Source organism: Phascolarctos cinereus, unplaced genomic scaffold (genome assembly GCF_003287225.1).
Source record: "Phascolarctos cinereus isolate Bilbo 61053 unplaced genomic scaffold, phaCin_HiC Scaffold_5;HRSCAF=322, whole genome shotgun sequence".
Lineage (NCBI taxonomy): Eukaryota > Metazoa > Chordata > Mammalia > Diprotodontia > Phascolarctidae > Phascolarctos > Phascolarctos cinereus.
The window spans coordinates 152,734,451-152,762,382 of NW_027555958.1; the positions used below are offsets into that span (position 1 = coordinate 152,734,451).

At 36.2% G+C, this 27,932-nt stretch overlaps 1 protein-coding gene across 3 annotated transcripts in view; it reads right to left on the reverse strand.

Annotated features, from left to right (window-relative positions):
• Positions 1-27,932, reverse strand: part of AFG1L (AFG1 like ATPase) — a 185,786-nt gene that overhangs the window by 53,541 nt on the left and 104,313 nt on the right. For 2 of the 3 annotated variants that reach the window (XM_078155206.1, XM_021008150.2), the window contains exon 8: positions 1,296-1,378. In XM_078155206.1, the coding sequence (XP_078011332.1) occupies positions 1,296-1,378 (83 nt within the window). Of the gene's footprint in view, positions 1-1,295; positions 1,379-7,438; positions 7,560-27,932 lie in introns of all 3 variants that reach the window. The other variant, XM_021008152.2, reaches the window with a different exon arrangement.

Below are 27,932 nucleotides of genomic sequence, written 5' to 3' on the forward strand. Positions count from 1 at the left end.
CACAGGGCTTGCTTCCCTGGATGATAGCCATGGGGACTGGGCTGAAAGCAGGGCCAGTCCTCTGGGAAGGGGCACAGCTAACTCTCCCAGCTCCTGAACTTACCAGTGAGCAGTTAGAGGCAAGGATTGTGGCTCCTTCTCCACAGGGGTTGCCTTCCCTCAAATTATGGCTCCATTGGCCAGACTAGACAGAAAATGCTGGCTTGGTGGGGACTGAAGTACTGCTATTCCAAGGATTCTTAGGCTGTTTCCACTGGGGTATGGAGGTAAAGCAGTGGCTATACTGTTTTCCCCCCAGTAGAATTCAGGACCTTGAGGCCAGAGATTGTTTTGTTTTAGTCTTTATAGCACCAATTCCTGGCTTACAGTAATTGCTTAATAAATGTTTACTGAACTGAACTGAAATATGCTACTTGAAAAAAGTAATCTACTTTTTACAAGAGTCAACAGAAATGACCTTTTCATAATTTCTCATATGGATACAATCATCACAATTTCAATGATTAGAAAACAGTTTTTGTCTAGGTCATAATTACTCCCTACACAGTGAGAAAGGTAGCAACATTTCTTTAGCACTCACCATGTGCTGAGCAGTGTAGTAAGTACTAAAATTATGACCTGCATTCATATAGTGTTTTTCATGTTTTTAAGTTTCTTACAAATGACACTTTTAGGAAGTGTTGCTTATTTGTTGAAGGTTTCATGTCATTAGCTTCCTGAAGAACTTGTCTGTAATCATAAATTCTTCCCACCCAGGAATATGAGTGTTTTTATCAGACAAAATATCACCAGTTGTACTTGTGAATGTATTCAGCATCAGTTCTTTCTTCTTGAAGGAGAATAAATGAAGAAATAAATTTAAAATGGTAAATACAAACAGATCATCTGTCAAAATAAAACAGTTTTTTTTGAAACTGTATACAGGAACACACAACACTAAATGAACACTTGTCAGAATATTTCTGCAAATAATTAATTACTTAAATACAGTAAGGATATTCTTCTATTAACACAATCTCTTATGAGAGGATACTCATTACTTTCTAACCATCTGTCACCACACCTCCCCAAAAAACTAATTAGGTTTAATTTAATGATATATTACAAATGATTCAAATGTGGATGATGGAGAAAAACAGTTTAATAAAATTATCATTGATGTTTAAGAAGGCTCACAGGGCAAAGTAAGAAAGAAATGATCTTTCACATTTTAATAATTGTCCTGTGTAGTTTTCTATGTTCTCTTGATGAGTTATTGGATTCAAAATATGGGGGAAAGGCAGACCCCAACTTACAGGTAATAGAGTTTTCCTGCTCCAGGAAGTACTCTTTTCCGATAATCTATTCCAGAATCCAACCGAATTGTGTTGCAATATTCCTACAAAACAAATGAAATTACTTGGTTAAAACAAGCTCTTAATAGAGCAATAATTGATTTCTTTTTTGGGTATATAAACTTGCCTCTCATGAGAAAATAACCTAAGGGAATAAGCAGAAAACAAAAGAATGTTATTAAAACACATAAACTGAAGCAGCAGTTACTATCATAATGGTAACTGAAAAGTTAAACATTGCCTTGCAAAACAGTAGAAAAAAGCCTGCTGTATTAATAAGTAAACAACAACAACGAAAAATGTTGTGAATATTCATGATCTCAGCTACATTATCGATTAAGTAGGTTTTGTGCATAGTCTGGAAGTCTGGTGATCTTTGTCTATGGGAAAATGCCTTTCATGGCACAAGGAAAGGCCAAAAGATCACCAGAACACAATCTCACCCTCCTGCTACAGACATGGAGGGGACAAAAAGAGGCAGAGGCCAAAGAAATCATAAACTTTTAGGCCTGGAAGGAACCTTAAAGATCATCCGTCCAATCTACAGAAGCACAGAGAGGTTAAGCAATTTGCTTAAGATGATGGTCAGAATAATAATGCCAGACATTTATATCACATGTATCGTCTTCCTCTGTGAGAATGTAAGCTCCTTAAGGGTAAGGACTGTCTTGCTTGCTTGTATTTCATAGACTCCCCAGTACTTAGCACAGTGCCTGGCACACAATAAGCACTTAATAAATGCATTATCTATTTATCTATCTACAAAGCACTTTACATACACAATCTGACTTTGACTCCAAATCTGAAGTGTGTGGGGGCAGGTACCAAATTCAGCGTCATGTGGTGACTAGGTCTTCATTTAATACCTTCTTTCCCAGATATCCTAAAACCGCTGTAGTGCAAATTCAGGTCATAGTCCCGGATATAGCTACCTCAAGATTCCCTTTATCACTAGAAATACATCTCTCCCCTCGACTTTTTGCCTATTTCTTCCTCTTAATAGCCTGGTTCTCTTTGTGCTACTGGAAACAGTGCTCCTTCCTCTAGTCCAGCCACGCCTATGTCCACAGATGCACTGCAGTTTGCTCTCCTAGGGCATAAAGGTGGACAAGCCCCATGTAGTGTGGTTGTTTCACTCATACAATGTTATAAGTTTGATGTTTTTAAGTTAAGGAGTATGGGCTATATTATTTTAATATAGACTTGTGATCTCACTGATGTAGGCATTCTCTCCATTAATACAGATTGCAACACATTGACACCCTCTAGTCCTACACAATTCTTGTTTGTGTACTCCCACAAATCTTCCACCGAGGTTCTCCCAACATAGTAGAGGCCTTCCTCTAAGCCCTCAATTTAGTAGGTACTAGGGCAGCACTTGGGTTGTTCATCTGTCATTCTTTGCTCTCACTACACACCCAGTCTTCCTTTTCTAATCATATATAGCCTTGATAAATACTAGAGAATGTACAAAGTATAGTGCAGGGAAATTGAATGCACATAATTTATTTTCCTATGTCTGATTTAAAAAAAAAACCTCTGTAAATTAATTTTTATGTAATTTACTGACTGTATCCATTTAACAAAAACTTTTCTTCCTTTTCTCTTTTCTATTAACAAAAATGAGGCCAATGAAAGTTACATAAGCTTCTACTTTTTTTTTTCCTGAGTAACTAACTTCTCTATCGTCAGAGTGATTAAACTCTACAAAATGATTGCATTCTTACATTCACTAATCACCACCAAGGAATACCTAATCAGCCACAAAGGAACTTTAACTACAGCCCTTAGATGCTAGTTCTTAATTGTCACAACCATAATATTCACTCTAGGTTTCTATATTTTTTGGAGCTATGATCCACAAATGTTCAGATATTATCCACTTGGTTTAGTTTTCTCAATATGAACACCCCTCCCCCTTAAATTCACAGGGATATTTATAAGACCTGTGACCTTTCATCTCATCCAATTCAAATGCATAGAATTAATCAGCAACCAAACTGAATTTATTTTTGAATTAGTTTGTATATTTATATATACAAAGGACAAATACAATTACACAATCTGAAAATGTAATTAGGGAAGTTGGGGATGGGAAGGGAGAACGAGTTAACACACTCTCATTGGTATATAAGCAGAAGAAAGGCCTTTGACTTTGGGAAGGCAAAAGTATAAGCTTTAAGGATAAATCCGTCATCTAAAGTATTTTTAAAGTTTACATTTTCAATATGATCTAAAAGGTATATTTCTAGTCGTTAAAAAACACATTAGAAATAATCATTTCATGAATATAATTTTATCCAACTTTAATAATTTGACTATCCATTCACGAACATAAAAGAATACAGTGAATATTATAGAGAAGTACAATAGAAAGCTATATGCTAGTCCCTAAAGGAAAAGCTTAAATTAAAACCTTTTTAACTTTTAAATTTATATTATTACACATTAGCTGAAAACATACTATTTTCTACTATGTTCTTTGTAAAACAAGAATTCTTTTTTTTTTTTTAAGTCAAGTGTCCTGCTCCAGGTCACAAAGATAGTAAGCAGAAAAGACAGGATTTGAACCTGTCTTCTGTTTCCAAATCCAGCATATTTTCCACTTTGTTAGGCTGAAATGAATGGGATTCATTCTGGAATTCTTTAATTTCAGAAATCTCTCTACATTCTCTCTCAATATCATCTATTCCCATAGACAGTAAGATCGTAGAGCTAGATTATCTTAGTTTGATTATTTAGATTGATCCCCTTAGACAAAGATGAGAAAACTGAGGTCTATGGAGACTAAATGACTTGCCCAAGGTCACAAAGATAGTAAATGCCTCTCATCCCTAGCTTTCATCAAAACTTCCCTCAAATACCACCTTTCACAAGGCTTTTCCTGATAGGTTAAATGATCATTTCTATGAAAAGGATGCTATATATCCAGCCCTTGGCTCTCTCCTGAGCTGGGACACTGCATCACCAACCAGACATCCTCAACTGAGATGTCCAAACTCAACATGCCCAGAACAGAACGCCTCATCTTTTCTCCAAAACCTCTCCTGAGTTTCTCTATTTCTGCTCCTGGCCAAACGACTTTTGTATGTATTTTGGACATATTTCTTATATGTCTGTATAGATGTTGTCATGTCCCCCTGCCATGCTCCCATATGATGTAAGCTCCTGGAGCACAGGGACTGCTTCTTTTTGCCTTTATATTCTCAGCACCCAGAACAGTGTTTGGCACATAGTAGGCTCTTTGTAAGTGCTTTTGATTGAATCCGTGTGTTATTAATAAAATAGTCAGCAAACAAAACTTACATCTGAATCTTCACTATCACATAAACATTTCCACAGAACTTAGTTTATCTTTATCCCATATCTAGCTCACAAAGTTGTTATGATGTTCAATGTAAATGTACATCCAGTATATCAAATTGTCAAATGGTATATAGGTATCAGTAGCAAGGTAGAGCGGACAGCATGCTGGCCCTGGAGTCCAAAGACCTCAATGTGAATCCTAATCCTGCACCTATTAGTTGCTTTGTCACCATGACTTTTTCTCTCTACATCTCAGTTTTTTCCTCTTTGGAATGGAGCAAATAGCATGTGAAATAGCTGCCTCACAGTGCTGTTAATGTATGGAAAGCATTTTGTATAACTTCAAGAGCTATGTATAGATTCCTCTAGCTGGGTTACCCCCATATCTTACCTTTGGAAATTATCTGCTACTACCTCTGAGGAGAAATCCAAAAGGGGGGAAAGTTTCTCTTACAAAGACAGCATCCCTGTGTTTTTTTCTATCCTCTTTTCTTCAGAGATACCACATCCTTACCCTGTCCTACGTAAGGTGATAAGAGTGTATTCCAGGTCAGGGGGACTGCAAAAGCAGGGAAGTAGGAGAGATGGAATGTTATGCTTGAGGGACAGAAAAAGGTCTAGTTTGGTTGAAATGTAGAATATAAGAAAGTCCCAGGCAATAGGGCTGGAAAAGTAAGTAAAGCCAGATTTTGAATGGTTTTAAATGCCAGATAGAGGAGTTTGTATTGTATCCTAGAGGTAAATGGGAACCACTGGAGTTTTCTGAACAAGGGAGTAGCATGTTAGACCGATGCTTTATGAATATCAATATGGCAGCTGTGTAGAAAATGGATGGGGAAAGGAGAGAAGCTTTATATAGGGGAAACCAATTAGCAGACTATTGCAATATTCCAGGAAAGAAATGACGAGGACAGTAGGAACTGGGAAAACAAAGCGACGCTGCAATGAAGGAAGATGGCCATGTAAATAAAGAGAAGAAATATAAGTGAAGATGTGGAGGTACTGATGAGACTTTTCAATTGACTGTATTTGAGAGATAAGGAAGAGAAAAGAATTGAGAATGCCTCCTAGGTTGCCCACTTGGGAAGGATAATGGTGCCCTTAACAAAAATAAGGAAGTTCGGAAGGGGAGGATTAAAGAGGGAAGGGTGGGAAACAAAATGAGGTTTGTTTTTTTTAATGTCTTGTATTTGAAACACCTATAGGACATTTAGCTGGAAATGTCCAATAGGCAGCTGATGATGAAAGACTGGAGCTCAGGAGAAAGATTAGGGTTAGATGTATAGATCTGGAAGTCATCTGTACAAGATGATAGTTGAACTAATAACAGCTGATAAAAAAAAATCACCAACGGAGTAAAGAGAGAGAAGAGGGCCCCAGTCAGGTTTTTAGGGTACATCTACAGTTAGGGGATGGAATATGAGTGATAACCTGAAAAAGAGAATGAGAAGAAATGGCCAACTGGGTAGAAATAGAATCAAGAATGAATGTCTGGCACATAGTACCCATTTAATAAATGTTTGCTGACTGACCGCCAACGTGTTGGTAACCCTGGGAAAATAGAATATCCAGGAAGAAAGGTTGGTCAAAAGGGGCCAATGCTGCAGAGAGGCTAAGAAAATGATTGTTTACCTTACAGTCCTAAACCTCCTTTGCTTTAAAACTCAGTGTTTATTAAATAACTTTTGGATAACTAACTAACCAACTCGGGTACCTCGACACTGGGAAAGAAATGCCTTAGCCAACTCTGGTTTTTGTGGCAGATAAACCTGTCAATATAAATCAATAAGTTCATATTCTGATCTATAAATCGTGGACATTTTATCAATATAAATCAATTCCTCTGAACCAGCTTACTACTGGGTCATCAGAATTTCATGTTTTTATAAGGTGGGGGTAAGAGGAAATTATGATCATTCCTTCTATTTGGTTGAAGAAAGATTCATGAAGGTAGAGAAGTAACAGGAGCTGCTTAAATGATAACAACAGCTTACATCTAGCACTAAGAATAGGGCCTGACACACAGAAGATGCTTAATAAATGCTTGTTGACTTGATATGTATGTTGTGCTTTATGTTTACCAAGTATCTTGCATATATTTCCTAAGCTGATACTCACAACTAACCTGTAAGGTAGGTAGGACAAATATTATTATCCCTATTCTGCAGATAAAGAAACAAGTGGAGAGTAACCTGTTAAGTAACTTGACCACAGTCACACCTGAGGTAGGGTTAGACATAGGATTTAAACATAGGTCTCTTCTGGAACCAAAACCAAATCTTCTACTATACTGTTTTCTTCTGATGATGAAAGACGATGTTGGCAAGTTGGGGTAATAAAGGATGTCCTAGACTAGGATAGATTCAGGAGAAATACTGGACATAGTATTAGACTACCTGATGAGCTCAGAATTTTTTTTTTCTGGAAAAAGCAAAGGACAAGACCGATGGGGCAGCAGAACATCAGGAAAACAAGGTAATTTGGGATGAAATAGGGGAGCCTTCGCTGTTTTACATTCCTCATGGTGATTGGATAATGTTAGAGTTTTGAAGAATTTAATTTTCTACTTAGTTTGAAACCAGTGTGTTTTTATATCTGACTTCTCAGGTATGCTGGATTTTTTTTTCCCTAAGCATTCTCTCATTGTTCCACAGAGTATCACCAGATATTTTATTTTATCGTGGGTTATTTGTTATGTCAGCCAGTTTCTGTGTAATTTGAAGAATTTTTCCAAATCTATCACTGAAGATAAACTAGATCTGTGAAAATATGTAAAGCATCGGCATCTGATGGCATACCTGATGAAATTACAAAATGCAGAGGTGAGTCACTGCACCAACAGGTGTAAGGCCTCTTTCTCAGTATTTGGAACTCTGAGGTAGAATCATGGGTCTTCAGAGACACCATCATTATCACCATCTATAAAAGGAAAGGTGAAAAATCTGACTGTGTTAACTGTTACTGCATGATAAGAGCTCTTGGTCACAGGGCCAAGGGTTTACTTTGTTCACTATATTGCTAATTACGTACATTCTAAGCTTTAGAGTATAGTTAGCCTCCAACAAATTATGTCATATATTGCTATTGTTTTATGCCAGACGTTGGAAAAGCATGACAACATTAAGAATGCTACAACAGATTTTGTTTTTAATAATTCTTCATTAACACACATTAACTAAGACATTTACATTCTAAGACAACCACATGCCTAGATGGCTGGACATACTAGCATTCACGAAAATTAATTGGTTTCATTTCTCATCACAATTGATAACATAATAAAGGATCTTATTGGTTTGAAGAGTTGTTTCTGCTCTCCAGAAAAATGATTACACTTAAGCAAGTTGAGGCCTTCCACTGTAGCATTTCAGATCATAAGATTATAGATTTAAAGCCAAAAGGTACCTTAAAGGCCATCTACTCTAATCCTCATCTTATTTCAGAGGAAACTGAGGCCTAGAGATTGAGTGACTTGTCCTAATTTAATCAAGAAATAAACATTTTTTATGTGCCAAGCACTGTGCTAAGTACTGAAGATCACACAGGTAGCAGAGATGAGATTTGAACCCATATTCTTGGATTCCAAAGCTAATACTTCTCCCACTATACTAAAATGTCTTGGAGCAATATAGATCAGAGCATGATGTGGCCAGGCACAGCCATATTTATAAAACTATCACTGTTTCATAGGAGCTAATAATAAATAGGCTTGCAACAGGCAAAATATATAAGCAAACAAAAATCATCAGCAGCACAAGACATACAGCTTTAACCACATTCAATCATCTCAATAATTATTCTGATCTAAGTTCTTTGATTTTGCAGCATTGAATACAGTGATGACCATCAAAAAATAAAAGTATTCTCAGAACTTTACTATGAGCCACATCTCATTGCAAGATGAGGGGTACTTATTAATTCCAACACAACTATCTGATTTTTGAAGAATGTTTTTTTTTACTATGTAAATTCAACTTTACTATTTGATTTTCAATGCCAGAAAATACATAAATGAAGCCACCACCACCCTAAAGGTATGAAACTAATGAAATTGTCCTGGTTTATATGAAATTATAGTAGAATTATGTGATAACTCAGAAACTTGAGCTTTGTATACACAATGGATACTGACAAAGTGATCATACCTAGTCACAGTGGAATGTTGGCTGGCTAAAACTGCTGCCACTCTAAATCTCTAGTTTCAGGACATAAATAGCATTTTAAACTAATATTCACTCTTTTTTCCCCTACCAAACCTATCCAAATACTAGTATTCTCATCAGGAAAGAAATGGAAAAAGAAAAATATAAAACAATGTATGAATAAGTCCTACGCCACTTAAAAATCTCCTTTACTCATTCTTCCAACTGAAAATCCAAAACTACAGTTAGAGTTCCCATGTCATAATATTTTCCTTTTCACCATCTACCATCATGCAGTATGATACAAAACCTCCAAAGAAAAAAGAAACTTTCTATTATATCTTTATTGATTGATTTACCATAAGATCATAGATTTGGAGCTGGAGGGGACCTTGGAGATAAGGTAAATTTACTTCTTAGAATTTTCTTTTTCTTTTAATAAATGACCCAAGGTAGATAACTTATCTATCTAATATGTATAACCACACTGAAAGTCTATAAATACATACTGTAGAACTTGGTTAATTCCTATTATAATCACAATTTCTGGATTGGTAAAGGAAAACTCAGTTATGGAATGCATAATTTAACAAGATGACCCTTATTCATTTACAGAATTGATTATGAAGGGGCTAAATATCTAGGATAACATTTGTGAATTATCTGAACTCCAGTTCAAATCCTCCCCTCTATTTTAAAAGTTTTGCTATTCACTAGCACTTTTATTAGAGAATGAAAAGTCTAGGAGGAGGAAGGTAAAACTCAGTCAATTTTGCTACTTATTCATAGTTCTGGCAAAAGTGCTGGTGAAGACAGTTGGAGCTCCAGCTAAAAGAGGGTCTGGGAAATATTGAGTTCATTACTCAGTACTTTCTGCAATAACTTTTAACTATGGATAATTAGAGGCTGGCTATATTTTAACATAGAAAAGAAAGCTGAAGAATTGATCACTGGTTAAATGAGACACGGCACCTTCCTTATGCACAGAAATACTATGTAAATGCTTGCTGAATTGAACTAATGTGAATCGAGACCATGGCATGAATCTTAGCCACTAATAACAAAAGATAAAAATTAATCAAGTGTGTATATAGAGAGCTTTAAGTTTGCAGAGTACTGGTGTCATCACACAACATTATGTGAGGTTGGTGATGTAAGTAATTTTTATCTCAATTTTTGGATTATGGAGGCATGAAGAAGCTTGACCACGATCATACATCTAAAAGATTTCAAAGCCAGGATTCTAACCCAGGACCTTTGACTTTCAAGAATAGTGCTCTTTGTTACTTTACCACATTGCCATGGTGGTGTCAGCAAAGCAGAGTAAAAAATCCTCTGTCCCAGGCAGGAGCCAGGCAACCTCAATTCTAGCTTGGCCAGAAGCTGACCTATCAGCTCTGTGTGATCACAAGCAAGTTGCTACATTAATTTTTATTTTCCTTATCTACAAAATGGAGGAGTTGGACTAGAGTCTGATAATCTCCTCCAGCTCTAAAAGTCTATGGCTCTCTCTATAAAATGTGTAAAGGAACAGAAAGGCTAGTTTTACTTTGTCTCTCTTTGTCGCCATGTACTCAGATGACTGTTTTAGGCAGCCACCAAGCTGTCCTAGGCAGACGAAACCATCTAGTGGCCAGCATGGGGAATTATCTCACCCAACGTTTCTTCACCACCACTTTTTTTCCTCTCTTAGGCAGATGTGCACATTCTCCACTCACTGCTTTTTTTCTTTACTCTTTCACCACTCACAATTTAATTAATTTTATTTTAGACAATCTCACATGAGAATATAACTCCTTCACTATTACAGTTAGTTCAACAAAAATTCTGGCTACCCCTACCCTCTTTTTTTTTTCATTTGTGAGTCCCCCCAGGATTCAAATCATAGCTGTTAAGTATGAATAGCAATACTAAAATATTCATATCAAGAAAAAGAAGGCTATGATGTTTGAAGTGAAATTAGATATAAAGAACCAGGACATCAATCTCCAAAGCCCATGAAAATATCAGAGTTTCCACAAAAATCTTAATCTATCTTCTTATCTTTCTGTAATTAAATCTGCTTTTCCTCATGTACTGTCACTCAAGATAAACTTTTACATTCAATATTGTTTTTTGCTTTGTTTCATTACCATCATTGCAATAGTATTTTCTAGTATTTTTCATTGCAAATCTATAGTGATTTATTTAGTCTATGAACTAAATGATTTTTGTGAAATCAGTCCCTAGCAGACTAAATGGACTCAGTGTGGAAGATTATGGGAGGAGGTCAAGAGTCTCCTAGGATAGGCAGGCATAGATGAGTGTGATCTGCAACATTGGAAAGAGCACATCCACGTCAATAAAATCACAAAGTAAATATAATGGAAGTAACCAGGTCTCAAAGTTTGTGAGCCTCCTTAGGAGAACCATGAAACTCTTTGTTACACTCTAAGTTATAGTATAATACAGTTAATAAACTGATTGCATCTTAAAAATGCAAATCTTAACACTACTCTGCTGTTACTATTAGCTAGGGAATATAATAAAACTTCCAAGTATTTTTGGGCGCAAATTATAGAACACAAGGATTGCCAAAATGAGAATTAAAGTTCGAGTTAGCTGAATTGTTATCATAAACATCATGAGCATCTTTATAGTAAATGAAGATCTCCTTTTCATAGGTTTGAACTTAAGCACATAGATACACGTAGCATTTTATATTAATTACACATGCATGTGTTTATGTATGCCTTTTTTTTTAAATAAAAAGAGAAAGCACGTAAATAATCCCATTGTGTACAACTTGGATAAAAGGCGAAACATAAGTGGCTTCTATCTATGTTTTTAAATGCAGGATTTATAGTAAATGAATATTTAGGGTAAATTGAACCAAGCGCTCCTGATACATTACAACGCAAATGAAAACAACTGAATCTACTAAGATCAGAAAAAGAATTTCTTAGATATTTTGCAGTCTAAAAAACTTGGCCAAACTATTGTTCAATATGCACACAGTTTGTGTCTTTATGCTCAGATGTTGTTGAAACAGCAGACTTAAAAGAAATAATGTCAATGAATCCTACCAAGCACTATACATGACCTCTGGGGTAATTAGCAATCATTCAAAAGCAACAAGACTAAAATGTTCTATTCTTTATTACTGTCAGCTCTTATCTTGATCAGCATTTTAATAAAGATGGTTCGTTTCTAAGACAGTTTCATGAATCAGTCATAATTACATTCTGACATGCAGTGAATAGTAAAGCAAAACTAAATATCACTTCATCAACCTTTCTAACCTTTATGCAAGTATTAACTGTAAATAATTTTTACACAATCCTACAACAGAAAATCTGCATATTTCTTAGCTTTGTACATACTTTACCCCAAATGAATTTCCTGTGACCTATACCTGAAAAACACAATCAGCCATAATTATTCAGTCTTGTGAGATGTTCAGGTGTTGCCTTTCAGAGTTCAAATCAACTTCAAATACAAAAGGCTACTTTATTCTGCCTAATGGCAAAATATGCAAAATGGGTTAACTAGCCAAAACCATTTCAGAGCACAGTGGCTTAAAAGAAATAGTTGACTGCTTTAACTTTAATAATAAAAAAGGCACAAAACACCCCCCCCACCCAAACCATCACAACAAAAAATATGCTGAAGCCATGTTCCATAAAAAATGGATTAATATATTACTCATTAAGAAATGTCGCTCACAACAAATGCACATAGTCTGATGATTAAAATATATTAAAAGCAGCAGAAAAATCTAAATACTTAAGAACCGAGAGAAGGATTTGAAATATAATTTCCAGATATCTAAAGGAAAACTTTTCAAATCTTCTATCAAATAAAACTTGGATATACGATGCTCCTGTTGAGTATAATGTGGCAACTGTTAATGATGACATATCACTTCTCTTAGAGACTTGAAATTCTGAATTCCATTTTTTCTATAAAATTATTTTAACATTTCAGATACTATAACATGAAGAGAATTTAACCACCAAGTATAACAGATACTATAGCTCAACTGATGCTGTTTTATACTTCAGAGAAATAAATAACAAAAACCATGCTTTCTCAACAACAACCTTTTTCATCTCAAAAGAGGGCAAAAAAAATATAAACGGTCTGGGGTGGTGGTGGCTGGATTAGCAAGATGCACAATTCTCTATCTTGTTTCTTGACAGTTCCTTGCACATAGTAGGTATTCAATAAATGCTTAATAGAATAGAATTGAATGGAAATAAAACTGCTAAAGTCTAGAAAGTGATCCCATCCTAGACTATTACCAAGCTTTTATTCCTTAGATATAGCTAAGTAGACCAAAACTTTTTCACACCATGTCTTCACTTAATATCTTATTTCATCTAATCTTTAAAAAGTTCTAGCCAAGGGAAAATCGATCAATGTTTCCAACATATTTTATTGCTCTTACATTATTTTTAAAGAACAAAAATATTTCCTCCAGAGATCAAAGAGGTTTATACTGAAATTGCAAATGAACACAGTAAGCAACATTTCCATACTGCATTAAAACATACAAATATACAAATCTCATACATGAACAGCTTTGTGTTTAAATTGACCATTTCTGTTACTTTCCTGGATGTTACTCTATGCTCTTAATCGAGGTGAAAGCAGGGAAGGGGAAAGAAGTGTTGAGTTAAGAAAACAGACTTCCCAGAATTAAAAAAAAAATGTGATTAAGATTTAAACAAAGGCTAAAGATGGCTTACTCTTAGATGAGGTCCACTACCTCATTACCAACAACTGAAAACTTCTGATGCATTTTGTTTCAAGAGACTCCCAAAGTCCTTGCTGTAAAGCAGAGTGGGGGGTGCAGAGTCCATTCACTCTTTCTGTATCACGACCATTATGTAAGAAGCATAAAACACTGCCTTTATGCTGCCAAGACACAATGACTCTTCCTACTTCAAAGCATTTTTGCCACTAGGGTTTTTTCTTCAAAATTTATTCAAGCTAAGGGCAGAGAGACAACAATTCATACACGCTAATTACGCCTAATTATCTATTCCCTTTTTTGACCAACTTCGGCCAGTGTTATTCGCTATCTGGGTTTCTCACAACCTCCCTTTGCCCTGTCCACCCAGTCCAACAGTAAAGTCTTTGAAGAAAACAGTTGTGGCTTTTTAGAATTTTCACAATACAGAGTTCAAGCAAATGAAATAATCATTCTATTAGTTTTGACACATTTATGTGTTAAATATGAAGACTTCTTGGTTAATTTGGCAAATTCCTCACAACTCTTCATGGTTAGAATCACTGGTAACACCCTCTCTTATAGGAGCTTCTCCTCATGCTTTCTTTTCATGATCTAAATGAAATGTTTATTGGATTAAAGTTCTTCTCTGCAGACCTCCATGGTGGCCTGTGACAAAGAGCTTAAAAGCTTTATTAATTGGCTTGAGCTTTCAGGGAGGGGAAAGAGAGGACCTTATTTCACATTACATCACAAGGAAAGAAAACTGCCACGTGTAATTAAACTAATTTATCCTGCTATCCAAAGAACCAGCTCCTACATATCCTCAATATACTTCCATTAAATCGTTTTTGTAATCCAAGAAGTGATTCCCTGTAACTTAACTGAAAAGAATTATTTATGAACTATAAGGGAAGAAACTTGAGACCCCAAGTAACACACACCAAGCAATATGGTCTGTGATACCGCATTAAACAAATTACATATGATTTTTAAACATTTCATAGTAATGGGGGGGACTTGCTAAAAGGTTAACTATTTTACATAATATATAAAATGAAAAGATTATAAACATACCCTCTTATCCAAAATAAGTATTAACTTGGTAGGCTTTGAATCATACAAGATCTATCCATTTTCACATACATCTTGTTTTACATGGCAGATGCATGAGGAATATATTACAATAAGTAAAACAGTTATTTTTCTAAGATAAATATATCACGTGCTATCACTAGATTAAGTTCAAAGAACCAGTACAAAAATCATTTAAAAACACATCACATATTGTAAACAATTACTAATAATCTTATGACTATACAGCAAATTACTTAGCTTGTCTATGTTATCTTTTACAAATCACGTTAACCTGTTCAACCAAAATTACTTATAATTGTCAGTAAGTCAAATAATTATTTTCATGTATTGAAATACTACTTCCCCAAAACAACCACCCCTTTTGATTTTGCAGTTTGTTCTGGTACTTCAATTTAATTTTTAATTTCTTTTCATGAAAAAGCATCTTCTAGGTGAAGACATCACACGTGCAAAGGGTTAATCCCAGCAGCTGACTCAGGTGACAGTGAGCTCCCCAGAGGTCAGAGAGACTGACAATGGCCTCAAACACTGGTTTTGATTATCTAGCATCATGAAAGCTTTGGTGCTATCTTAGGGTTATAATGAACAAACTGACAAATCAATTTCACCAGTGAAATGAAAATCTTGGAGAGAAAATGGCAAATATCAGCTTAGCAAGTCAACAAATGCTAATGCAGGTGGCTGGACAAAGGCTGAACAATCAAACATTTCAACTGAGGACTAGAGGCAGTTTTTCTGTAGTCTCTAACTGTAGGTTATTCCAGGGTATCATTCTCATCAAGTTAATGTTCAAGCAGTTAAGATTCCTTTTAGAAGTCTCCTTGGAAAACTATCACCAATAAACATTTGAATAGATACAGTAAAGGTCACTCAGAGGAAATAAAGCCATTACATGAAAATTAGACAACCAGACAGAAAAAGAGAAAAAAACACTAAACCAAGTCAGGATGTTTTCTAATCAAAAACTCTTTAAAAATAGGACAATGCTAGATCGTTTTTCTTCCAAAAAACGAAATAAAATTTGCAATAATAAATGCTAGTCTTATTTTCTCTAATTCATTCATCCAATTCAAATTAATGTAAAAAATTAACATCTGAGAAAGTGAGATTAGCTATTTTTGACATTTTATAGCAATAACATCAATGATCTATAATCAACCAACCCATTAAATTGCTAAAATAAGTATTGAATTTGAAAGTATATATTCTGTGTAAGAAACTTGGGACAACATATTTTGCAGTGTTTAAGTACATGGACATAATCTAAAATGTATATAAAGATATTATATACATTAGTGCACAGAAAGATATTCCAAGCAGTGAAAAACTCTCCACAAAAAATTTTGTTTCATATCCCCTACCCTATAAAGCTGTATATCTACAGATTTAAAAAGTCTCAATGAAAACAAAAAATGAAATTTAGGTTGAGAGGTTTTCTTTAAAAAAAAAAAGCCTAAGAAGAATATAAGTACCAGTGTAACTATCAAAATTTTTAACAGAATGAATCAAATTGAATGCTTTATCTAACTGGAAAGTGGGTCTTTCTCTCTGTTTGGGATTCAAAGGGCTTCCAAATTCACAATGCAAACCAATACATTAGAAAAAGATGAACTTTTGTGGTTTAAACAGATCTTCATCCCAATTTAAAATAGGACCTATCTGGACTATCTGAGATTGTAGAAATAAGATGAATGGTTGAAACAATATATACCAGATCAATCCAATCACAAAAGAATGGCAATAATACCAGGTAGTCCAGTTGAAATTAACACAAGAAAAAAAAATCCACTCTTTTTCATAAAAATGTCATTTGGCCCCTCCTTTCAACTATGGAAATTCTAATTAATGTTTACAATGCAATCAGATTCTGTTCAATGATGCTTATACTGTGGAAGCACTTTTAAAGTATTTTCATGTTTTAAAAATGTATGAAAATGAAAGCACCTTTCCAAAGGCAGCTAATCATAATTAGATTGATGTATTTCTAAAGGTACTGAAGTCTTTTATATTTATACCTGGATCATTTTCTCCTTTATAACTCACTAAACTTCCTCTCTTCTATCAGTGAAATAGCTCTTGAAATCCCACCTTCTTCATGACCTTCCCACATAAACTGTCCTGATATATGATTTCCATTATAAAAAAAAATTAACTGCTTCTACAAAAATATTCCATTGATATATGTACCCTGTTTAGGAAGCTGTACATTTGTGTGCTTTTTAGTATATTTGTAGGCATTGCCATTCTCCATTATAAGCTACTAGAGTGCAGACTGGGTCAATTTAGTTAAACTTTACAAGTGCCTTAATTGTGTCTGTGAGGGCAGGATATCCTTCCTGTAAGAGTCAGGATTCTAACCTAGGTCTGCTGAGGACAAGTCCATCTCTCTAATACACTGTTCTGCTTTTCCAACAATGTAAAAAGTCTTGTTGGTTCTGCCTCCGGAACACCCTCTACATCAATCAGTCTCCTTTTTTCAATTTCTACCTCAACCTCTCTAATTCAGGCCCTCATCCCTTTTTGTCTGGACCTCTGAAATTGCTTCTTTTTAAAGTTCAATTTCATTTCAGTTTCAAATTCTGTCCCTCCCACCTTCCCCTCCTCTACCAATTGAGAAGGCAAGAAAAACAAAATCATTACAAGTAGCTATAGTCAGGCAAAACAAATTCCTGTATTAACTATGTCAAGAAAGAAAGAAAAGGAAGGAAGGAAGGAAGGAAAGAAAGAAAGAAAGAAAGAAAGAAAGAAAGAAAGAAAGAAAGAAAGAAAGAAAGAAAGAAAGAAAGAAAGAAAGAAAGAAAGGGGAGGGAGGGAAAGACGGAAGGAGGAAGGGAAAGACGGAAGGAGGAAGGAAGGCCGGAAGGCAGGAAGGCAGGCAGGCAGGCAGGAAGGAAGGAAGGAAGGAAGGAAGGAAGGAAGGAAGGAAGGAAGGAAAGATGCTTCCATCTGCATTAAGTTCATCACTTCTCTGACTGGATGTTGGTAGCATCATGAGTCCTTTGAAATTGTGGCTGATCATTAGGTTGATCAGAATTCTTAAGTCTTTTAGAGTTGTTTATTTTTACATTATTGTTGTTATTGAATAAATTGTTCTCCTGTTTCTGAACCCTTTATTTTGCATCAGTTCATATAAGTCTACCCAGGTCTCTCTGAAACCCTCCCTTTATCATTTCTAACAGCATACTAGTATTCCATTACCTTCACATATATAACTTGTTCAGCTATTCCCCAGTTGATGAGTACTCCCTGGAATAAAATACAAACTCTTCAGTTCAGCAACTGAAGCTCTTCACAATTTTGTTTTGTATGTTTTCAGGCTTACTGCACATTGCTCCTTATCACATGCTATTATGCTCCAACCAAACTGACTCAGATTGTTCTCTCTCACACAAGGCATTCTATACCCCATCTCCAAACCTTTGTACAGTCCTTTGCCGAAACCTCAAATGAATTCTGTCCTCACCTATTCCTCCAAGAACCTCTAGCTTCCTTAAAGGATCAGTTCAAGCACCATCTCCTACCTGAATTCAGTCTATGCTGATTGATCTCTCAGCTGCTAATTCCCTTTCTTTTTTTCCAAAACAACTTTTAATTTACTTTGTATATTTCTTATATTTAATTATCTGCATACATGTTACCCCCAAGGAGAATAAAATCTCCCTGAAGACACTCTAGCACAGTGTCAGGCACATCCTATTTGCCTAATAAATGCTTGCTGGATGACAGTAGAGCTTTCATTCCATACAACCTGAGATTGTTACCAACACATAACAATCTAATCAGATATGAGCAATGGGATTTATGTTTGTTTGTTTCTTTCTATTCAGGTGGAAGCCTGAGAAGGGTGATCAGTAGGACAGACAGTTTTATATTTGGGTCAAAAGTTGGCAGGAGAAAGATTAAGCACTGAGCAGAAGTGACAACGATGAGATGGTCACACTCTGCTGGTTCTCCTAACACTCTGGTCCTACGATGGCTCTTCTTTCATTCCCTTCACGCAGTGTGGTGTCTTGGAAAGAACACTGGACTCTGAGTCAGATGATCTGTGTTTATGTCATGACGCTGCTACTTATTAATTCTGTGACTGTGGGCAAGTTGCTCATGATTTTGAAACCCCTTTCCCTATCTGTAAAATGGGGTTAATAATATTTATGAGAATAGCACTTTGGAAACTTAATCAGCCAACAAACATTTATTAAATGCTTTGGACCAAACATTGGCCAGGAAGACAAAGAAAGAACAAAACCAGTCTCTGCCCTCAAGAAGCTTATTACATCCTAATTGAGGAGATAATGCACACATAAATAGGTCCACACGAGATACATACAGAGTAGATGGACCATAACCTTAGAAGGTAGAGCACTAGCAGCTGGAGGACTAGTACAAGGCCTTCCACACAAGATGGGCTCTGAGGTAAGGCAGAAGCTATCACAGCTCAGCAGTACTCCATGAAGATACTTACCATGTGGCACTCAAACTACTTCCTTCCATCCTCCTTTTCAGGTTCAAGTTGAACCTGAAGAAATCCTGAAGTAAATCACTACCTAATTGTAAGCTTTTATGATTGTTATCATTCTTCAAGGTTCTTTCTTGGCCCATTTCTCTTTCTTCAACACACTCTGTACTGGTGAACTTATCCATTCCTAGGGCTTCACCCATCACCTTTTGTATGTATGTTTCCCAGATCTTTATCTCCAGATGCAACATCTCTCCTAAGCTACAGACACACATCTTCAACGAGTTTACTGGGCAGTTTCACTTAGATATTCTGAAGTTCTGTTTTTATTTCATATTCAACAAGTTTAAAACTGTACTCATTTCTGTGCCTCTGTTCCTTCATCTATAAAATGGGACTAATGAAGATTGCACTACTTCCTGTATCAGCACTATGTTCATATAAGCTATTATTATCATTGTCTCACTCCTCCTCCAAACCCAAACTCTCCATCCTTTCCTTCTTAAGTTTCTTTTGATTGATGATGGACCATATCATACCCTTTAACTGTAGGCACACCCCTAGGTTCCATCTTGGGCTCCCACTCTCTGTTTCTCTCTCCTGTCTCTTTCTGTCTCCCTCTCCTCTTTCGCTCTCCCTCTCTCTTCTCCTCTACTCTTCTCTTCTCTCTCCTCCTTTCCCCTCTGTCTCTTGTCTCTCCTCCTCTCCTCTCTCTTTCTCCCCTCTTCATTTCTCCATTTTCCTACTTCCTATCTTCATCAGCTCACATAATTTGAATTATCATCTCAATGCATATGATCTTCCAGATCTGTATTTCCAGCCTACTATTTCTTCAGAATTCTAGTCCAGCAACCCCGACTGCCTGCTGAACATTTTTAACCAGATGTCCCGTAGACATTTTGATATGTCTAAAACTGAACTCATTACCTCTCTCCTCCCCTCCACCCCAGAAAAAAAAAGAAACCTCTCTCTTCCAAAAGGCCCTATTTCTATCAAGGATGCCACCACTTTTTCAGTCACCCTGGTCATCCTCAGCTCTCTTCCTCTCTCTGCCCCGCGTATCCAATCATTTGTCAAACAGCCTTTTACATCTGTTCCTTCTCTCTATTCACACGACCAGCACTTATCACCTCATCTGGGCTACTGCAATAGTCTCCTAATTGTTCTCCTTGCCTTCCAGTCTGCCCTCCATACAGCTGCCAAAGTGATGTTCCAAGGGTCTAACCATGTCACTTCTCTACTTGATAAACGCTAATGCTTCTTATTTTCTCCAGGATCAAATATAGACTATGTAGCCTTTTCAAAAAGGTTTGGTTGGCTATCCAAATGGGCTGTCTCAAGAGGCAGTGCTCCCCCTCCTCCGACTAGAGGTCTTCAAATAGAATGCTAAAGGGCCCCTAGTCAGATGTGTGGTAGAGAGATTCTTGTTCAAAGGATAATGCATTTAGGCAGGAAGGGACCTTCGAGAACAACTAGCCCAAGGCTCTTAATCTTTTTTGTGTGATGAAACTCTTCTCAGAATATTTCTTTTTTTTTGGCTAGGCAATTGGGGTTAAGTGACTTGCCCAGGGCCACACAGCTAGTAAGGGTCAAATGTCTATCCACTGCACTACCTAGCTGCTCCTAGAATATGTTTTAAAAACATAAAATTATAAAGTAAACAGTTACCAAAATATTAAAAAAAAAAAAGGTCACAGGTGGCAGCTTAAGAACCCTTGACCTAGTCAAATCTTTTTAATTTTTACAAATGAGGAAATAAGGCCCTAAGAAATTAAGTGATTTGGCCTGGGTAACACAAATAGGAAGTAGCAGAACAAGATTCAAACCTATGTCCTCTCCCTCCCAATGCAGCAGCGTTCCAATGTACCGCATTAAACAGTGTCAAAGGTCCCTTCCAACTCTGACATCCTGTGCTCCTATGAGTGATATTCCTTCTCTGATATCTGTGCCTTTTAGTACCCTCAGCAACTCTTTATAAGTTGCACAGCAGGACTCGTTCTGCATCGGCAGAAGGAGTTTCCCAAGCCACTGACATTACAGGTCCAGTCCAAACAAACAAAAACCAGGGAAGGGGGAGGTTCAGGAGAGAGGATAGAGTTGAAAATGGAAGAGTCACAAGCAAAACAAGCCAAGTATAGAAGGCTGATCATAAAGGCAGGTGAGTAAAGGAACAGAAACAAAGGGTGACACCTAGGGGTCTGGGTCTGGGCTGGATGAAGCATCACCCAGACCACTCCAATGAGGGATTACTAGTGTTGATGTCATTCCCTTTCTTTGCCCATCTTTTTTTTTTTCTCCTTTGTAAAGAGCATACAAGAAACAAAGGGAAGACACAGTACAGCAGGGCATGACAGAAGGAAAACCATACCCAATAATGATAACTCTCTGAATATGAATGGGATGAACTGACCCACAGTGAATGAATGAATGAAAAAGCACTTTCTATGTGCAGGGTACTATACTAGGCAAGGGAGATTGAAATACAAAATTGAGACAGTTTCTGTACTCATAGAGATAACATTATAATGGGGAAGATGACCCACAGAGGGCAATGGTGGCAAGGTAAGGGAGTTTGAATGTGGAGGATTTTTTTAAAAAGCGGAGACAGTGACAAGAATGGATTAGAAAGCAGAGTACAATAGGGTGTTTATAGGAAAAACATTTAAAACAAATTTGTACAGTTAAATGATGGGTTATATTTCAGGTGAATAAAAAAAAGCATGGGTGGTAATTGTGATCTAGGATAATTAAAGTCTAAAAATGAATATGGTTAAAAGAGATGAAAAGGGAAACTACATTATGCTGAAGGGCACCATAGATAATGAAATTATATCAATTATTTTTATCGTTATTACTAAATACATATGCATCAAATGGTAAAACATCTAAATATTTAAGGGGGAAATTAACCAAACTACAGAGACAAAATAGGCAGTAAAGTAACAATTGTTAGGGACTCCAAAGTGTTCCTTTCAGACCTAGACTAGTCTAACAAAAAAGATAAACAAGAAGGAAGTTAAAGGCCCGAATAGAATTGTTTAAATGTTAAGAGAGGATAAATCTCTCTCAGTTACTGAATGGGAGTCAACATATTTCTTAGTTTTACAGGGCACCTTTAAAAAACAGATCATGTGCTAGTACATAAGAAACTTATAAACAAATGCAGATTGTATGCATTAAATATAATATTTAATTAATAATCAATAAGAAGAATTTGAAAAAAAAGACGCAAGGAGAAGCTAGGTGGCACAATGGATAGAGCACCGGCCCTGGAGTCCGGCCTCAGACACATAGCACTTACTAGCTGTGTAACCCTGGGCAAGTCACTTAACCCCACTGCCTAGCCAAAAAAAAAAAAGACAGACTTAAATGGTGACTTCTTGCACAACCTTACTTCCTTCCATGTGCTACTCACACATGGCACTCTATCCCCTATTTCAATGCTTTTGCATTGGCTCTCTCCAATGCCTTTTAGAATCCTTGGCTTTTTTCAAGTCTAAGCAAAATATCACCTTCTGCAGGTCTTTCCCTGTACCTTCAGATGCTAATGCCTTCTTCTCTAAGGTAACTTTGTATTTGCTTCATCAGTATCTCGTGCAGCAGAAGTAGCAGAATGTGTATACACACACACACACACACACACACACACACACACACACACACACACACACACACACACACACACACACACACATATATACGCTGCCTCCCCCTATTAGAATGTAAACTTCTTGAGGGAAGGGACTATTTTTCACTTTATCTTTGTATCTCCAGCACTTAGCACAGTATTGGGAACACAATAAGCACTTAATAAATGCTTATTGATTGACCAAATAATGTAATACTAAAGAAAGTGTGAGTCAAAGAACAAATCGTAAAAATTATAAATAACATTATCAAAGAAAATTGTCATAATGAAACAATATACCAGAACTTTTTGGATGTAGCCAAAGCAGTCCTTATGGGGATATGTATGTCTCCAAACACTTGGATCAATAAAAGAGAGAAAAAAGAGATCAGTGAGTTGAGCATGCAACTTTAAAAAAAATTAAAAACCACAAATGGAAAATAGAAGTCCTGAAAAATTAAAGGTGAACAAAATCGAAAATGAAAATCTATTGAGGTAATAAGTAAAATAAGGACCTCATTTTTGAAAAAAAAAGAAAAGTAAAATAAAGTAGAAAGAAAAATCATTAGCTAATTTGATCTAAAAGAGAGGGGAACGCCAAATTGCCAAAATAAAAAATGAAAAAAAGAGAATTTGTAATAGATGAAGAGGAAATAAAGAATATTGTTAGAAACTTTCTTACTCAATTATGTGCCAACAAAAACAAAAATTTAAATGAAACAGATGAATATTCATTAAAATATAGAATACCCTAATTAACAGAACAAGAAATAAAAAATTTAAACAACTTCATCTCTGAAAAAGAAAGCCAACAAGCCACACATGACTTGTGAAGGAGAGGGAAAAAGCCAGGCCCAGATAAGTTTGCAAGTGAATTCTATCAAACATTTAAAGAACAATTAGTTTCAATATTATAAAAATTGTTTGCAAAAAGAGATACCATTTTACCAAACTCCTTTTATGAGACCAACAGCTTAGTGACACGCAATCAGGGAGAAATACGAGAGAAAGAAAACTATAGATGAAAGAGGAAGAAAACTATAGACATATAGCTCTGATAAACATTGAGACAAAAATGCTGAATAAATATTAGTCAAAAGGCTACAGCAAGGTATTAAAAGATGTATTCATTATAAATAGTTTGTCTATGCCCTATACCTGCACTTTTCACTACATACTCTTCTCTCTGATCCTTTACTACTTTGCTTCTGCCCCGCCCTCCCATCCATCTAAAGAAACTTCTCTATCAAAGGTCATTGTTGACTTCCTAATTGCCAAACCTGAGGGCCAATTTTCAGTCTTCATTGTTTCTTTTCTTTTTGTAGCTTTTGCCATGCTTGACTACTACCCCCCCCCCCCGCCCCATCCCCTGACTTTGGCCAACACGACACTCTCCTAGTTGAGGGCTATCTCCACTCTTCTTGATCTGTATCTGGCCACTGGACCAAGACGGCTCTGGAGGAGAAAGTGAGGCCAATGACTTTGCTCAGCCCTCCCTCATTTAGATCCAATTCACTCGCATGTCATGGCATCACCTTCCTGATGTCATGGTCTTCTTCAAGAAGGAAGGACAAACAACAACAATAACTCTCCTAGTTATCCTCCCACCTTTCTAATTGCTCATGCTCTTCCTGTTCATCATCTTCCCCAGAAGTGATCAGTTAGGTGGCACAGGACTGGATGAAGGGTCAGGAAGACCTGGATTCAAGTCCCACTTCTGACACTCACTAGCTGTGTGACCCTAGGCAAGTCACTGAATCTCTCTCAACCTCAGTTTTATCATCGATAAAATGAGGGTAATAATAGTACCTAACTCAATGGGTTGCTATGAAGATCAAATGACATACTCTATGTCCAGTGGTCTGTAACCTTCCATAAATACTATAACTATAGTGAGAAATTTTGGCAGTTAGGCCAAAGAGCACAGTCATTCATAAAATCAGCTTTGCAATTCATGATGTCAAAACAATACAAGAAGTAATTAAGACAAATGCAACTAAACAAGGGGAAGCGTTAGTATGTGGCTCACCGTGGGTCCCACTGAGTAGCATTCATTTTAGTGTATTATTCTTGTTAACTAGGGGCTAAACTCAGCAGTTTCTAAGTTACTGAAGGAGAGCATGGGTTAAATCTTTACACTCTTTAAATTTTGGATAAGGCTCAGCTGTTTATCCTAATGATGGTTCTGACAGTCCCTAATGTAAGTTCTCCCAAAGGGCCCGTCTTTGACTCTCTTCTCTTTTATGTCTACACCTCTCACCAAGGCTTAACTGCCTTTTCTATATAGATGACTCCTAAGTCTAGGTCTCCATTCTTATCTCTCTTTTGAGTTCATAAGGTCATAGATATGGAGCTGAAAGTGGTACTAGAAGCCACCTAGTTTAATCCCCTTATTTTTACAGATGAGTAAACTGAATTCTAGACCCATACCTATTCTTCTCCTTCCTCCAATCCATCCTTCTTACCGTGGTGAGAATAATCTTTCCTATATGAAGACCTCATCATGCCACTCCTCAAATAAAATATCTTCTGGGGCTCCTTATGTCCAATGAATGAAATTCAAACTTCTTTGACCGACACCCACAATCTGGTGCCAACTTCTCTTTCCATCTTTATCTCATATTAATTCTCTCCAATTCTATTACTTATACTCTAACCAAACTGGATGTCCCCCTGAAAACACACTGTATATTCCACTCTCTGTGCCTTTGCTAAAATTGTTACCAAAGATCGAATATCCTCTCTTCTTTTATTAAGGTCCTATCCAACATGCAAAGCCCAACTCAAAAGCCATCTCATCCATAAAAGCTTCTTTCACTGCCTTAGCTGAGAATGAGCTTCCATTTTGGTCCTCACACAGCACTCTGTTTCATAACTCTCTAATACACTCATCACATAATATTATATAATATGGCAAACCGTGCTTAAACTGTACCATAAACTCAAGGAGGGAAGTGATAGTATACCTTTCCTACAACATTACACACTTCTCTGCACAGTAGATGGTTAGTAAGTGTTAGTTGTATTATTCTGTAATTGCATTTACAGAATTGCTTCCCACAAACCTCAATGTTTGGGACTAGGAGATGGAGGCAAGTAATGAACTGGAGTACATAGCTCTTAAGGAGCAGAAGAAACACATTGAAGACTACACATCTTAAAGATGAATCCAGGCTCCAAGACAGAAAACAAATGGACTCTCTGTCTTCAGTCCAATTAGTCAACATTTTCCCACTTCTGTTTTCCTCTATATATGGGGATGATAACATTTACTAGCTAAGAGTTTATAAAGACTTCCATTAACTACCTAAGACTCCAAACTATAAACACAAATTACTACAGTGGTTAAAAAAACTAACCAAACACTTCCATTACAGAGGTATACAGCAAGGAGATAATGGAATTCATAGTTTTCCTCTTTTTCAAGAGATTTTCTATTTTGCTTCCTTATAACCTCTCATTCTCAGATAAGGATTCTTTCCATATCCTGCAGTAACACTTACTTTCAGTATATGTCATCCAAACAGTGTCCTGTGCCAAGAGAAAGAGCAAGGGCATACAGAGTAGCTTGCTGTATGGGAAAGAACACTATATTTGGAGTCAGAGGATATGGGTTTGAATCCCAGCTTCACGACCTACTGTGACCTTAGGCAAACCAATTCACTTTTATATGCCTCAGTTCCCTTATCTGTAAAACTGAATTAGAAAATCTCTATAGTATCTCCTACCTCTGAACCCTAAGATGTATGTGAGGAAGACTGGGTTATAGTGTTCGGCATTTCTTCACACCCAGGACTTTATAACCCCAATCACTCGCATGTCATGGCATCACCTTCCTGATGTCATGGTCCTCTTCAAGAAGGAAGGACAAACAACAACAATAACTCTCCTAATTATCCTCCCACCTTTCTAATTGCTCATGTTCTTCCTGTTCATCAGAACAGTTCCATGAAAACCATCATTACTGGCCTCTCAGGCTAGTTTTGTGCCTTGCTATGGCCTTGTCAGATATTAAATGTTTGACAGAAGACCTAGAAGTGTGGAAGAGTTTATCATTTCTAAAATTTATATTTATAAAATGTAAGCTACCTGTGGGCAGGAACAAATTCATTTTTGACTTGTGGATTGATTAATTAGTCTCCTGGGGCTTTCAGCCAACTCCCAATTATTTAGGGGGTGTTTGGTATGTTTATAGCTTATCAATGTTTTTTGTTTCTTCTTTTCTTTGCTTGTCTACATTTGCATCATTTCACTATGGACTTAATGGCAGCAGCAACAACAAATAGATGGAGAAGTGAAATGGAGCTGACTTCACACCAACTTGCCCAATATCAGAATATAAAAAATGAAGTTATTAGCAAAAGTGAAGTTTAGAGAAATTACCTTCTGCTTTTCCATAATCAGAATGCACAGCTGCAAATTAGCCAGATAAACTCTGAACTCTCTTCATTCGGAGAACCCTTTTTACCCTCTTTTTACATTTTGTGTATTTTCATGTGCTATTTTTAGCATGTTTTTCCTACTTTGCATGTTTATATTTTTGTATAAATACGTACAATATTATTTTGGAGTCATGGTTCACACAAAAACTCTATTCCTTTTTTCAAAAAAGAGATAAGTAAGAATGTAAAGAGCTAAGGAGACTAAAGGAAAGAAAAACATATCAATGACATAAACTGCCTTGAAAATTATTTCTTTCCTACAACTATATGTACCCCAGAAAAATTAAAATATTCTTGTGGCCTAAAATTGTTCATGAAAACAGACATTTGTTTTCCTCACTATAGCCTGAAAACTCCTATTTGCTCCATTTCATCAGTAATTCCAATGAAATGTAATTTGGGAAAATCAAATGAATGTCCTTAAAGCTGAAAATTAATGATTTTTATTGCTTTTTCTTAATAAGAGAATTTTCTAAAGCGTCCAACTTTTTAAAAAGCTTATTCTTTCCTAGCCTTGTTGACGTTACATAAAATAGCATCAATTGCATTAAAAACATTTCATGGAAAAGCTTAAACTGCCAGATTCAAAATATGTGATTAAAAATCACAAGTATTCTATTTTGCTACAGGCCATTTCTTTCTTATAATATTCATCACATATTGCTTTGAATCACAGATGTCTGTATCCATTTTTTATCTACTCTATGGATTTCAAATACTTTGAGGGCAGGGACTGTATCTTTATTCATATTTATATCCCATATATTGTCTAGCACAGAGTCTGGTGTATATACATATATATATATATATAT